Genomic DNA, 13216 nt, shown 5'->3' with positions numbered 1-13216 from the left:
TTTTTTTTTTTTTTTTTTTTCCCATTGGTGCATTTCTGATTTGGCTATCAAAGTATATTACCAGCAATCTATTTAAGAGTAAGTTCCTGGCCCGGGGATTAGCTCTGTGGTTCTGCCACCTATCTCACAAGCGCAAGGTCCTGACTTCGATCCCTGGTATCAAAACAAACCAAACCAAACCAAGCAAAAAGAGTAAGTGCCTATTTGTAGACTCTAGGAAGCTTAGCTGTTGATAGTTGCTGTCCTCAGAAAGTTGAATTATTGTCTTTTATCCTCTGTTTCTGATCTGGGAGTTCCTAGTACCATTTTTTAAAATCTCTATCATCTGTTGATAGACATGTGAGTTGTTTCTACTCTGTATAGGTTTTTGGGTAAATGTGTTTTCACTTTCTTGGACATAAATCTAAGAGTAGAATTGCTTTATCATAAAGTAACACTATATTTAATTTTTTTGAAGAAATACCAGAGTGTTTTCCCAAATGGCCATGACATTTTACGTTGCTACCAACTGCACCTCCTCAACACTTGTCATTATCAGCCTTTTTGATTTAGCCATCCTAAGGGATGTAAAGTGACATCTCTTTGTTTTGTTTTGTTTTTTTTTGGCACCAGGAATCAAACTCAGGGCCTTGTGCTTGCCAGGCAGGTGTTGTACTACAGAACTCCATCCCTGGTCCCACATTTTTGTTTAACATATTCTTAATAAGGTCTAATAATGTTGAAAATTTTTTCACGTGTTATTGGCTATTTGTATACTATTGGAGAAGTGTTTGGTTAGATCCTTTGTTGTTTTTAAATTAGGTTCTTTTTATTATTGAACTGTAGAGTTCTTTATACTTAGTACTAGTCTCATCTGACACATGATTAGCAAATTTTTTTTCCATTCTTTAGGCTATTGCCAGTTTTTTCCTTCCTCCTCTCTTTTTTTTTTAAATTAAAGCAGGGTCGGGGATTTAGCTTAGTGGTGTGGCTGCCTGCCTCCCCCAAGTGCAAGGACCCGAGTTTGATCCTTGGTACCAAACCAGAAAAAATAAACAAACAACAACAACACCAAAAAAATAACCCAGAAGCAAGTCACTAGTACTGGTACATCCAACCCCCATTCAAGTGTGTAATGTTGGGAGATGAGACTCTTTGGGATCCAGTTTAGCTCTTTACCACAGCTCCCCTTTTTACCCCTAATGATGCACATCTTTTCCACATGCAAGATAGGCTCACCTTTTCCCTAGTTTTCAAAATCATATTCCATTGCAGTGAGTTAGGGTATTATAGTCAATTTAGTTATAAGGCAGCACAACTATAAAATATTGGTGGTTTAAAACACCATAGTTCTATTTCTCAGTCATCGTATGTCTGTCATGGGTTGGCTAAGAATTCTCATGTCATCTCTTAGGGAGTCTCTAGCATCACTGAATGTGGAGACAAGAAAGGGCAAATTGATCACTGGCTGTTAAAGGGCTGTACATGGGAGTGACATGTTACTTATGCTCACATTGCATGGTTCCACTAATGTCAGATCTACAGGGAGGTTCACTTTTACCATGTTCCTGTCATTTTCTATTGATATTAAATCCCCAGTGGAGGTTCAGGAGATATTCTAAATCACTGCAGCTGCAGCAGGGAGCTTTTGAGACTTCTGAGTATGCAGTGCTCTCACTTTCTGTTATGGTTTGTGTCTATATGTCCCCCTAAGCCTCATGCAGTCAGAGGTAGCTGAATCTGGAATGTGCAATGCTGTAGTGTAACCACTATAGGTGAACGAATGGTTTAGCACCACCCTAATCCCTATAGTCTGGATGTGACAAAAGAGGCAGAAAGATGCCGTGAAGAGCCCTTGTTACCTTTGCTGCCTTGTGTGCACCAGGTAGTTTCTCCTCTGCGATGCTTATTTGCCATCTCAGCCTTGGAACATGCTGATTATGAACTGAAATCTCTATGAACTGTAAGCCAAATGAACCCCTTCCCTTTAAACTTTGGGTGTTGGATATTTTGTCTCAGCAATGAGAGAAAAGTAACTAAAACACCAAAAACTGCAAATAGAAACCATATTAGTGAGAGTGAGGAGTGGCTTGGAAAGCTGTGGCCGCAGGACCATACTTTTTCTGTCTTATGTATCTTCCCTCAACAAAGTCTGTGGTCCTAAAATTGATGTTCTAGTCTCATCATCAGGCAGCATGTACCAGAATTACTACTTCTTCTCGATTGATGGCCAGAGTGCAAGTGGAAAAAGAAATCCTTTCATTTTCTTAATAATATGAATTGCAGCACTAGAGTTTTACATTTTTGATGTAGTACAATTTTTCTGTTATGTCTTTGGTTGCTTTTGGTGTCTTATCTAAGAAGCCAGCCCAAGGTCATGAATGAAAAATCAGTTTGTAGTTACAAGGCTATAAGTGTAAAGATTTATTTCTGGACTGTCAGTTCCATTTCATTGATCTATATATCTGTTCTTATGCCTGGAGTACCATTTCTTAATTATTGTAGATTAATAATAAGTTTGGAAATTAGGAAATATGAGTTCTTTTTTTTTTTAATATTATTTTGGCTATTCCAAGTCTGTTGTACTCGAGCTGAGTTTCATGATTGGCCTGGAATAGATACCTGTTTTTAAGTTTTTCTATTGTATATGTCTAGAGTAAAGAGAGAAGATGACTGTATACCCAGTCATACATTTTGATTGTATATCTCTGGATTACTTGTGTAATTTTAAGTAAATGGATAAGGTACTATATAGTATTATCTATATACTATGTACCAAATAGTATGTATGAAATAGGGAGTAGTATTTAAAACAGTTGACCTTAAATAAAGTGTGGAGTCTTGTATACCTTAATTCTTTGGATGGTCAAATAAATCTAACATCTATGTTTTGTTAAAAATGGCTGTTAAAAAGCTCCAAGGTATGAGGCAAGTCATCACTTGATAAACCACTGTCATGGGCAGATTTTTATAGTGATCTCATATTTTTTCATGAACAGTAGATAAATATCTTATGGGACAAGATATTTGGAGTTAAAAGTATCTCATATTTTCATAAAATGAGATATAAAAAGAATTCACCAACTGAACTACTGATCAGAAAAATCGTATTAGCTAAAAAGAGACAAATATATGTATAACCTTAAATCTAACCATTGGCATTTTCCTTTGTTAGTTTTTTTTGGGGGCAGTAATAACTAAAGGATATGTAAGTTATTGTTTAGTTTTCCAGATAGATTCTCATCATGGATAATACTGTACTGGGATGAATTTGTATATGAGTAATGTGACCCTCTAGAAGGAGTGCTGTCCACATGTTGAAAATAGAAACGCACACACACATATTTCTCTTTTTACTAAAATGAGGAAAACAACAAGCCAAGAAACTAAAATTGGGGGGCTTTTTTCCTCCTTTTTAGATATTGATTTCCCCCCTCATGATATGGTCATCTTATAAAAATCTAATATAATGAAATGGTATTTTATAATCTTGAAATTAAGCAAGAGTTTGACTTCTCCTTAGGTGGCTTGCTCTTTTACTTCTAAAAGTGAAGTCTTTAAAAAAAATTAAAAAATATATTTGTAATACATAGTAATTACATTCACCTTGGGGAATTCGTACATATACATATCAAATCTTAATAATTTTTATACCTGTCCCTTACTTTCTCTCCTTTTCCACTGTTTTATTTGGTGTTGCTTGACTGAGCATTCTGATTTTCAACAGTTTGACTGAGATATAAGATATAATTCACTTGCTATGCAAATTACCCACTTAAAACGTACAACTCGTGTTTTTTTAGTATATTAATAGAATCATGCAGCCATCTCTACACTCAGTTTTATAACATTTTATCATTGTAGAAAGGAATCCCAATCCCTTTAACTCTGGCGATATTCCACAAAGTCCTAGATAACCACTAATCTACTTTCTGACTGTGTACTTGCCTATTCAGGACATTTCATATAAGTGAATTCATATAATGTAGTCTTTTGTGACTTGGTTCTTTTACTAGGCATAATTTCCCAAGCTTCATTCATGTAAGATATATTAGTACATTATTCTTTTTTTATGGCTGAATAATACTTCACAATCCACATTTTGTTTATCTTATCAGTTGATAGAGGTATGGATTTCTACTCCTTGCTATATTATGAATGATTTTGCCATGAACATTCATGTGCAAGTATTTATGTGATCATGCGTTTTCATTTCTCTCAGATATATATCTAATAGTACAACTGCCAGATCACAAGTTAGTGCTATGTATAACTTTCTGAGGATCTGCTAGACTATTTTCCAAAATGACTACATCATTTTTTGTATTCCCACTAGCTAGCAGTGTGTGAGGGTTCAAATTTCTCTGTATTTTCAACACTTGTTTTTTATTTTTAAAAAACCTATCCTAGTGGATGTGAAGAATCTCATTATAGTGATTTGCATTTCTCTGATGATATTGAATCAAGTTAGGTTCAGAACTACATATCAGTTAAGGGAAAGAGACAGTGGATACTTCTAAGAGGAGGCAGTGGGCTCGGGAAAAGGGTATTATAAGCCCCACTTAAATTTATTTCCAGTTGTCACGTACTACTCTTTTACTTTCGGTCAGGTAACTTGACAAGTATTTTTATCTTCAGGTGCTTATCCGCTAGCAGCACCATATGTTTCTCCTTCCAAATTACTGTTTCCTGGTGGTCAGTGTTTGTAATTAAGCCTTATTAATAAAATGCTAAAATTTGACTTCTGATTGAAAGATGATATCTTGAAGATGTTGACAGTGCTCTTTGTAAGACACCTGTTTTAATAAATTTGTAATAAACTTACATGAGTAGCTACAGGAAACAGTTAAATAAATGAAAGCAGAGTGAGGTTTGTTGATTTAGTTTAGGAGTGGTAGTCAGAAATGTATTTTGGATGTGAGCCAAAAAGAATATTTAAAGCCTTTGGTTACTTTGAATTTCTTTTATCAACAACTTAGTCAATTCTGAAAGGAATATGGTGCTGTTTCAATGATAGCCTTAATTTTATCATCCAGAATAAGGGATGAAATCTGTCACATATCGTGTCAATTATGGTGTGAAATGAGGCAACCCAGTCTCAGCATAGGTGAGCTTAATTGAGTAATTTTAAATCTTCTGTGTTGGGTGTTGTAATAATATAGATAATCTGTGAAAGTTTGCTGAGGTGCCTAGTAAATCATTTTTACTGCATTTTCATGTAAAAGTCAAATTTCATCTTTATGGTTACCTGTAATATATATTGTTAATGTTCCCATACATTCATGCTAAAATGACATATTTACAGGATATTTGTGTTGTGTCCATATGTGGCAATTACACGTGGCTGTTATTATGAGTCATTGTGAATGTTGAACATATTTGAACTTTGATTTATAAATAAGTTTTGTACTCCACTCCCAGATAATGAGATTATGTATGTACCATACATAGTTAACAATAGTTAAAAATAGGAAAGATCTAAATGTAAAACGCAATACTATAAAACTAGAGGCTAACAGAAAACCTAGATGACCATATTGGTGACGTTTTAGATACAGCACCAAAGGCATGAGTCAAGAAAAACAGTTGACTGGACTTTATTAAAATTAATTTCTGTTCTGTGAAAGACATTGTCAAGAGAATGAGAAGACAAGCCACAAACAGGAAGAAAATATTTCCCAGAGGTCTAAAATATACAAAGACTTGAAGGTTAATAATAATTGATTTAAAAATAGCAAAATACCTGAACAGACACTTCAGTGAAAAAGATACACAGATCACTGGCAAACATCTGAATATGTGTTCAACATATGTCATGAGGTAATTGGGAGTCAAAAAAGGAAAGAAATACCACTACACACTTACATAGAATGGCCAAAATAGAATATACTGATAATAAATGCTGGCGAGGATGTGGAGCGCTCATTCATTGCTGGTGAGAATGGAAATGGTATAGCCATTTTAGTAGACAGTTTTTCAGTTTCTTATAAAATTAAATACACTCTTACAATCTGGCAGTCAAATTCTTTGACATTTACCCAAATGAATTGAAAACATAGATCCACATAGAAACTTGCACACAGATATGTATATAGTAATTTTATTCATAATTGCCAAAATTTGAGCACAACAAAGATATTCTTCAGTAAGTAAATGGACAAACTACTACATCAGACAAAAGAATATTATTCAGTGATAAAAAGAAATGAACTATCCTGAAAAAAATGTAAAGAAAAATTTAAATGGATATTATTAAAGAAGCTGATCTGAAAAGGCTACATACCTAGTTGACTGGGTAGTTACACTTCTGCTGTCCTTGTCCTCTTTTCCTACAGTATTTGCAAGTGACAGCTCTCTTTTTGTGTATAATCTTCTGGTGCTTTTTAAAATATGCAAATGTAAGCAAATATTTTAGGAAGATGGCTTTGTCCCAGAAAAAAGATGATGTGGTTATGCATTATTTGTTGCTTATTAAAAGAAAATTCTAATACTTTTATGGGGATAAAAGTAGAAGTGATACCAACCCTTTCTTTACTATGTGCTTGACTTGCTTTATAAAGAACACTGAAATTATGGGCTGGGGATTTAGCTCAGTGGTGCCTTGCCCACCTTGTAAATGCAAGGTCCTGAATTTGATCCCTGATATGGGAGGGGACACTGAAATTACTAACACATCTTGAAAGAAAAATGGCTACTGAGAAGGCCAAAACCAAAATAAGTAACACTTATTGACAGTTTACTGTGTACTATGTTGTTTATAGTAACCCTAAGAAAATATGTATATGTAGCATTCTTATTTTACACATAAGAAAACTAAGGCTTCAGAGAGTTTAAGAATATAATTAACAGATGTCAGTAATGATAACGTTAGTTTTTTTCTTTTAATTTCAAACATATGAAAGTAGTCATAAACTGGTTTAGTGAAATTCCATATATCTTACACTTAGATGAACGATTTTATATTTGCTTGATCTGTCCTTTTGCCTACCTTCTCTGGAGTATTGAAGATAAGTCGTGATAATCTTTTTATTTTGTAACGAGATACTAAAAAATGTAGATGTTTTCTTGTACTTTCAAATAGCAGAAATGATAAAGAATGGTAAGAAAAGATATTGGTCAAGTGAGCAATATCAATTCCAGCCTAAAGAAAACTCAGAAATTTGGTTATGAAAGGATGGTGTGATTTAACTGTTCATTTGTCACAGATGGGTAATTTTTCACAAGGACAGAGATAGCTGCCCCACACTGAACTACCTAAAGGATATAGAGGCATGTTGCTTGCAGCCAGTCATCTTGATAGTGAAATGTACCTCTTGGTGAGCTTCAGGCCACCTTTCCTAATTAATTTTATACCAATTACAGTCTACATAGAAATGTTAAATTTTTAATAAATTCTTCTTGTGAGAGATTAATGAAGTTGTAAGTGTTCAGTAAAATGTACCTTGTGTGTTTGTTTTTTTTTGGTTCTGGGAATTGAACTCAGGACCTTCTCTTGAGAGGCAGGCAGCAACCCCACTGAGCTAAATCCCTAGCCCTTTGTACATTGATTTTTGATGTATGTAATCTTTGCTAATGGACACATATCATTAAAATGTACATTTTTTTTAAAAAGGTCTTTGACTTGCGTCAGTGTCATCGACAGATGCAGCAGCAGGCAGCCACTGCGCAAGCTGCAGCAGCTGCCCAAGCAGCAGCCGTGGCAGGAAACATCCCTGGTCCTGGATCAGTAGGTGGAATAGCTCCGGCTATTAGTAAGTATGCTTTTGATTTGTTTTTTCTTAGAGTCTAAAGTGGCATTTTATCTTTATTCACTAGGTTATTTCCTTTAAGCAATAATCGAAATTGAAATTCTTAACTGGGAATAATAACCTTCTTGAATTTGTAAAAATGTTTCTTCTGTAATAGTTGCCCTTTGCCTAAGATATGTTTGCTTTCTTTTTGTACCAAAAAAAAGGACTGTGAGATAAAGGGGACCATTATTATATTATGTTGTTCATCTCCCCTTTTTTGTTGATGCTTATTATAAGTCCCACCTCACCAGCCAGGGTGGGTTGTAATCAGTGAAGTACTTGGCTTGATTTTATTAAGGAAGCATATTTCAATTTCAGAATTGGATGCCTCTCCATTTTTTTTTTTTTAAGTAGAATGCCAAGCATGGAGAGAAAACTAAGGGTGGTATTTTGATAACTTGTAGAGTTTTTTTAATTTTAGGGTAAAATTGAACTATGTGCCAGGTTTCACACTGATGGGGAATTTTTTACTGCAGAGTTAAACTCCTGACTATAGACTTTTTGATGGAAACACGTGGCACCCATCTTCCACGTCTGAAGGCATAACTAATGATTCATTCAACCCCTGTTCTTAACCTCTTCAGTGTGGTAAGCAAATCACACTGGCTAAGAAAACTGCAGTGGCCCTGCAGGTTTCTGTACAGTATATGCAAATTCTTCCCATTAGTTTTATGGTAATATTGATTAATGCAGATTGACTATATGACTGTATGTTTTGATTGGAAAATTAGATGCAGAGTGTTGTAACGTAAGTTCAGGAGTTTACAAATTAGGCATAGATATATTCATTAGAGTTTTTTTTTTTTAAATTTGGGCATCTAAACGATTAATTTGCTAGTTTTGATGCTATAAACATGTTTTTTCTAAATAATTCAGAGGTAGTATTAAGTTTTTGAAGCTCTTGTACTTCCCTCATTGTGTATTATCTTTGTTACACTGTGAAATTGAGAGGCAGACATCATCTGGGTCATCTAAGAGGTCTTAGCCACACATGTTAACTGTCTTATTATTAGTCATGTCTTCCTCTGAAGTAGGCTGTTTATATTAGTATGGTTTTTAGAACCAACCTGTAGATGTGTGCTACCTCTTAAAATCAAGTTGTTTCTCATCCCTTCACCTCCACTTCTAAAGAGAAAAATAGATGGGGCATTGGTGGTTTGTGGTAATTTATAATTGGTGGTAGCTAGTTGACACAGGAATGTAAACTACCTTAACCAAAAGTTTTCAGTTCTTATTGATAAGGTTTAGACCTACGGTTACTTCTTGGCACTTTGACAGAGAAGTTATATGCTGAGGAATATAAAGAAATCAGAATGTAGGGAGGATGGGAAGAGATCACCCTGTCCCTCTGATGTCTTCCAAACTTTTCTGGTAGGTCTGTCAGCGGCTGCCGGCATTGGTGTAGATGATCTTCGTCGCTTATGCATACTCAGGATGAGCTTTGTGAAAGGCTGGGGACCTGATTACCCAAGACAGAGTATCAAAGAAACGCCTTGCTGGATTGAGATTCACTTACACCGGGCCCTCCAACTTCTAGATGAAGTACTTCATACCATGCCTATTGCAGATCCACAACCTTTAGACTGAGGCCTCTCGCTGTGGGGTCCCTTACCATTATCAGGATGGTGGACTATAAAATACAATCCTGTTTATAATCTGAAGATCTGTTTCATTTTTGTTCTGCTTTATCTTTTCATAAAGGATTGAGAAATGTGTTTGCTGCCTTGCTCCTAGCAGACAGAAACTGGGTTAAAACCGTTTTTATTTTTTTCTATTTAGAACTTTTCAGGCATGGCTCAGAGCTTGAAGATCAGGAAGAATACATTCTTATTAAATCTTCACCAGTTATTTACGAATGAGTCATTCCAGTGCTGGGAAATTTAACCCTTTAAAACATCTTAGAGCCTTTTTTATGCAGAACATCAGTGTGTGTGTGCTATTCTACAGAATAAATTCAACGTTGCTGATTTTAAACAGAGAAGTTCTCAAAGTTAATTCACCTATTTTATTTTGTGTGCAGATTGTTATTGTCAAACATGCTTTATTCCAAAATATTGTGCCATGTGGGTGAGTTAATATTATTAAGAGCAACTTTACTCTGTGTTTAAAAAACAGATAGTAATGTATTATAACCTTTTGTCCAAAATATTTTTTGCAAGTTAAACTAGTGAAGATGATTTCAATTCAGATTGTATTGCAACCTCAGTTTTAATTTTGCCAAGGCAAAACACTAATCTGTGTGTATATTGAGAATTCCTTAAAATCACCAGACAAAGAAATGTCATTTAAAATTACATTTGTTATACCTATTGGATGAATATTTATCACTCAGTGTATACTTTTGCCCCTTTAAACAGTAGATCTACTCTTCTGTATTTCTGGGCACAAGGTTGGTTACTAAGAAGCCTAGAAGAGGAATTTTTTTCCTTCATTAATTTGTAGGGAAAGGCTTTGTATTTTTAAAAACACTAAAAGCAGTGTCACTCTACCTACTATCTCACTATTCTGCAAAGGTGGCAATGCTGAAATAGTGAGTATTTTGGAAACTGCTAAATTCTATGTTAAATACTGTGCAGAATAATGGAAATAATGCAGTTCATAATAGGTAGTTTGGTATTTTTGTACTTGATTTGATATGTAACTTTTTTTTCATATACTGTTTAAATCATGTATGTTATGCCATGTTTAAAATTCAGTTTTTGTATCTTGGGGCAAGACTGCAAACTTTTATACCTTTTGGTTATTCTAAGCCCTTTGCCATCAATGATCATATCAATCGGCAGTGACTTTGTAGAGAAAGTTTAAGTAGAAAAGTTGAAGATGTATCAGCTGTACCACAGACACAATATGTATGCTTTTTACTAGCTAGTAGCATAAATAAAACTGAATCTCAGCATACACAGTTGGATTCTAGGTTTGATTTTTAAAAATTTTTCTTTTGCACTTTGAGTCCAATTTCAGTGGCAAAACACCTTGTACTAAATGACAGGCAATAGCCAGTTGTATTGGGCAGCTTTGGTTTTTCCCTCACACTCTACCAGGACTTTTCCATGGACATGTGTATCACTTAGAGTTGCTTAATTTTTTAAACTTTTATTCTACTAGAGCAAAAGTAAGCCTGCTTATCTGGAAGACAAATAGATTGTCTGCAGGATAGAGTGAAATAAAATCAAATATTATCTTTCAGATGCTTTTAATTTTTGCTTGAGGGCTTTCTGTGATTCTTTAAGATGTGTTATGCATTTGAACTCCAGATTAAACACAAGGATGTACTTACTAGTCCTCTTCATACGAACTGAAATGAACAAGTCTAAGGCCGTGCTCAGAAGGTCTTAAAAAGATGTCCTGGAAACCACTGAGTGCTTACTGCTGTGATTTGAATACAGACCTCAATCCATGTTACACATCTTGTTTTGTTTTGTTTTTTTTTGGTACCGGGGATCGAACTTCGGTCCTTGCACTTGTAAGGCAAGAGGTGGAACCGCTGAGCTAAATCCCCGGCCCCACATCTTTTTTAAGTAGCCTCTCCATTTCTACTCTAAATACTCAAAAATACAGTAAAGACCTAATTTTTTGTCTGTGTAAGTTTGGTGATTTTAAGTTTTATTGGCAGAATTATAGACAGATACCTTCTCTAGAAATTTTTGTCTTTAGGTTTGATTCTGCAAGAGAAATAGGAGAGGAGAGAATTTTAGAATAAGAGTTTTTAAACCCAGATTACTTGATTAGAACATTAGCCATGCAATGGTATAATCTGTTGCCTCTTTTTCTACTTTAGGGAAGATTTTCATGTATAATCATCTTCAGAAAGTGTGTGGAAAATATTTGCTAATAAGTATCTCTTTGGAGCCAAGCTACCTGTCTTGGTTTCTTTCTAATAAGAGCCATAAAATATAAAAGTACTTTTAGTTATTAATTGCTTATATTTTCCCTAGATTGTCACATGATTTTGGAAAACATCTAGTATGTTAGCAATTATTCCTGACAGCTTGGTTGTTAAAACTGTATTTGCATTTCTTAGAGGTGGTTATCTTTGATGAGTAAGACTGAAGAATCTTACTAGTTTAAAATTTTATATCTATTTTAGGATAAATAGCTTCTGTAGTTTGTATATAGTCTTATGTGGGTATGATTTAATCTTTAATTAATCTTTAATTCATAACTCAAAGACTCTCAGAATGTTGTTGAATTTCAGTAAAAGCTGAATGAAAGATGAACGAGGTACTTCTAGTGTGAGACCTGTTAGAATTTGTCTTGTGCCTTTCTTTGCATTATCAAAGGGAGTCCTTAATGGTATTGCCTTTATTTGTCAGGGAGTAAATTGTTTTGCAGGAATCTTTTGTTTTCTACAGTTTACTACTGCTAGTATACAGTGGTAATGATAATAAATCACTGCCATATAACCTTGCTTTTCCAGAAACATCGTCTGATTTCTTTTGTCTTTACCATTACCTATTTTTGTCTTTACGCCTACCCATTCCTTTTACAAACTCTACAGGTTTACAGATTGGATAGTCTGGATTAAGGATAACTATACCTGGAACATCCAAATAACAGCACATTATTAGCTGTGTTGTATTTCAGAGTCAAAAATCCATTTTTATGGGAAATGGTGTGATTTGTAATAGAAATTTGGAGTACAAAGTAAAATGTCTGTCTTTCAGATTATAAATACCTTATTTTAAAAGTTTTTGGTTAGTTGTAGTAAAGAGGGTTGCAGCTATCTTTTTGACTGCACAGTCTGGAAAAAGAAATTTTACATTTTCCCATAATGCTCCCTGAGTATCTGGAGGTGAAATGTTTCCGCTCCAAGTCTCTTGGTAACTGGTTAATAGTCACTTACTAGCTGTTTTGTGCAAAATCAGATTAATTCAGACCCTTTTTGAAAGCCTTTTGGAAGGGGCAGTTTTATTCTGAATAAGGCAGAGCTGTTTTTGGTAGTTTCTGTAGTTGCTGTCTTTGTTGTCATTTTATTAATTTATTGATAGCAAATTGGTAAACTGGTGAATTTAGGTTACTGAAGTAAGTATACAAAAGCAGTTACCTGTAAAGTTAATTAATAACCCTTGTCAGTGGGGTAGGTAACACTCAGCTAGAAGAAATACTTTTTTCCCCCTAAAGGCAGAACTCATTTTGTTGCTGCTGGTGATCTGTAAATAATCCCCTAAATCCTTTGCAAGATTATAGAGAATAGCTATGAGAATCTTGTGCAAGTCTTCATTTTTTTCCTTATGATAATTAGGTTATTTTTTCTGTTATATCCAGAAAGATATAAAAAGTGGCTTATTCATAGCAGCATTCTTGGCCCATCATTATCCCTATTTCTTGCCTCATTGCTGCTAGATTGTTTATTTGGTGTCATTGCAAAATGAAATTTTCTACAAACTTGCCTTACTAAGCAGGAAAACTTTTTTTAAGCGGTTTTTTTTTTTTTTTTTTTTTTTTTT

The 13216-nt window shown here is 34.5% G+C and overlaps 1 protein-coding gene across 2 annotated transcripts in view; it reads left to right on the top strand.

The window, feature by feature from the left end:
• Smad4 (SMAD family member 4) overlaps positions 1–13206 on the top strand; it is a 40293-nt gene extending 27087 nt beyond the window's left edge. Inside the window, exons 10-12 of one of the 2 annotated variants that reach the window (XR_779712.2) lie at positions 7592–7730; positions 8246–8357; positions 9145–9232. Coding sequence is in view for 1 of the 2 variants with exons in the window: in XM_010621740.3 (XP_010620042.1) it covers positions 7592–7730; positions 9145–9356 (351 nt within the window). In the remaining variant the exon portion in view is untranslated. Of the gene's footprint in view, positions 1–7591; positions 7731–8245; positions 8358–9144 lie in introns of both variants that reach the window. The other variant, XM_010621740.3, reaches the window with a different exon arrangement.
• The last annotated feature ends 10 nt before the right edge of the window (positions 13207–13216 follow it).

The sequence above is a fragment of the Fukomys damarensis genome, unplaced genomic scaffold, assembly GCF_012274545.1.
Source record: "Fukomys damarensis isolate Sample0158 unplaced genomic scaffold, DMR_v1.0_HiC HiC_scaffold_30, whole genome shotgun sequence".
In the NCBI taxonomy this organism is placed as follows: Eukaryota; Metazoa; Chordata; class Mammalia; order Rodentia; family Bathyergidae; genus Fukomys; species Fukomys damarensis.
The sequence above is the reverse complement of the archived record's forward strand: the minus strand, read 5'-3'. Positions and strand labels throughout refer to the sequence as shown.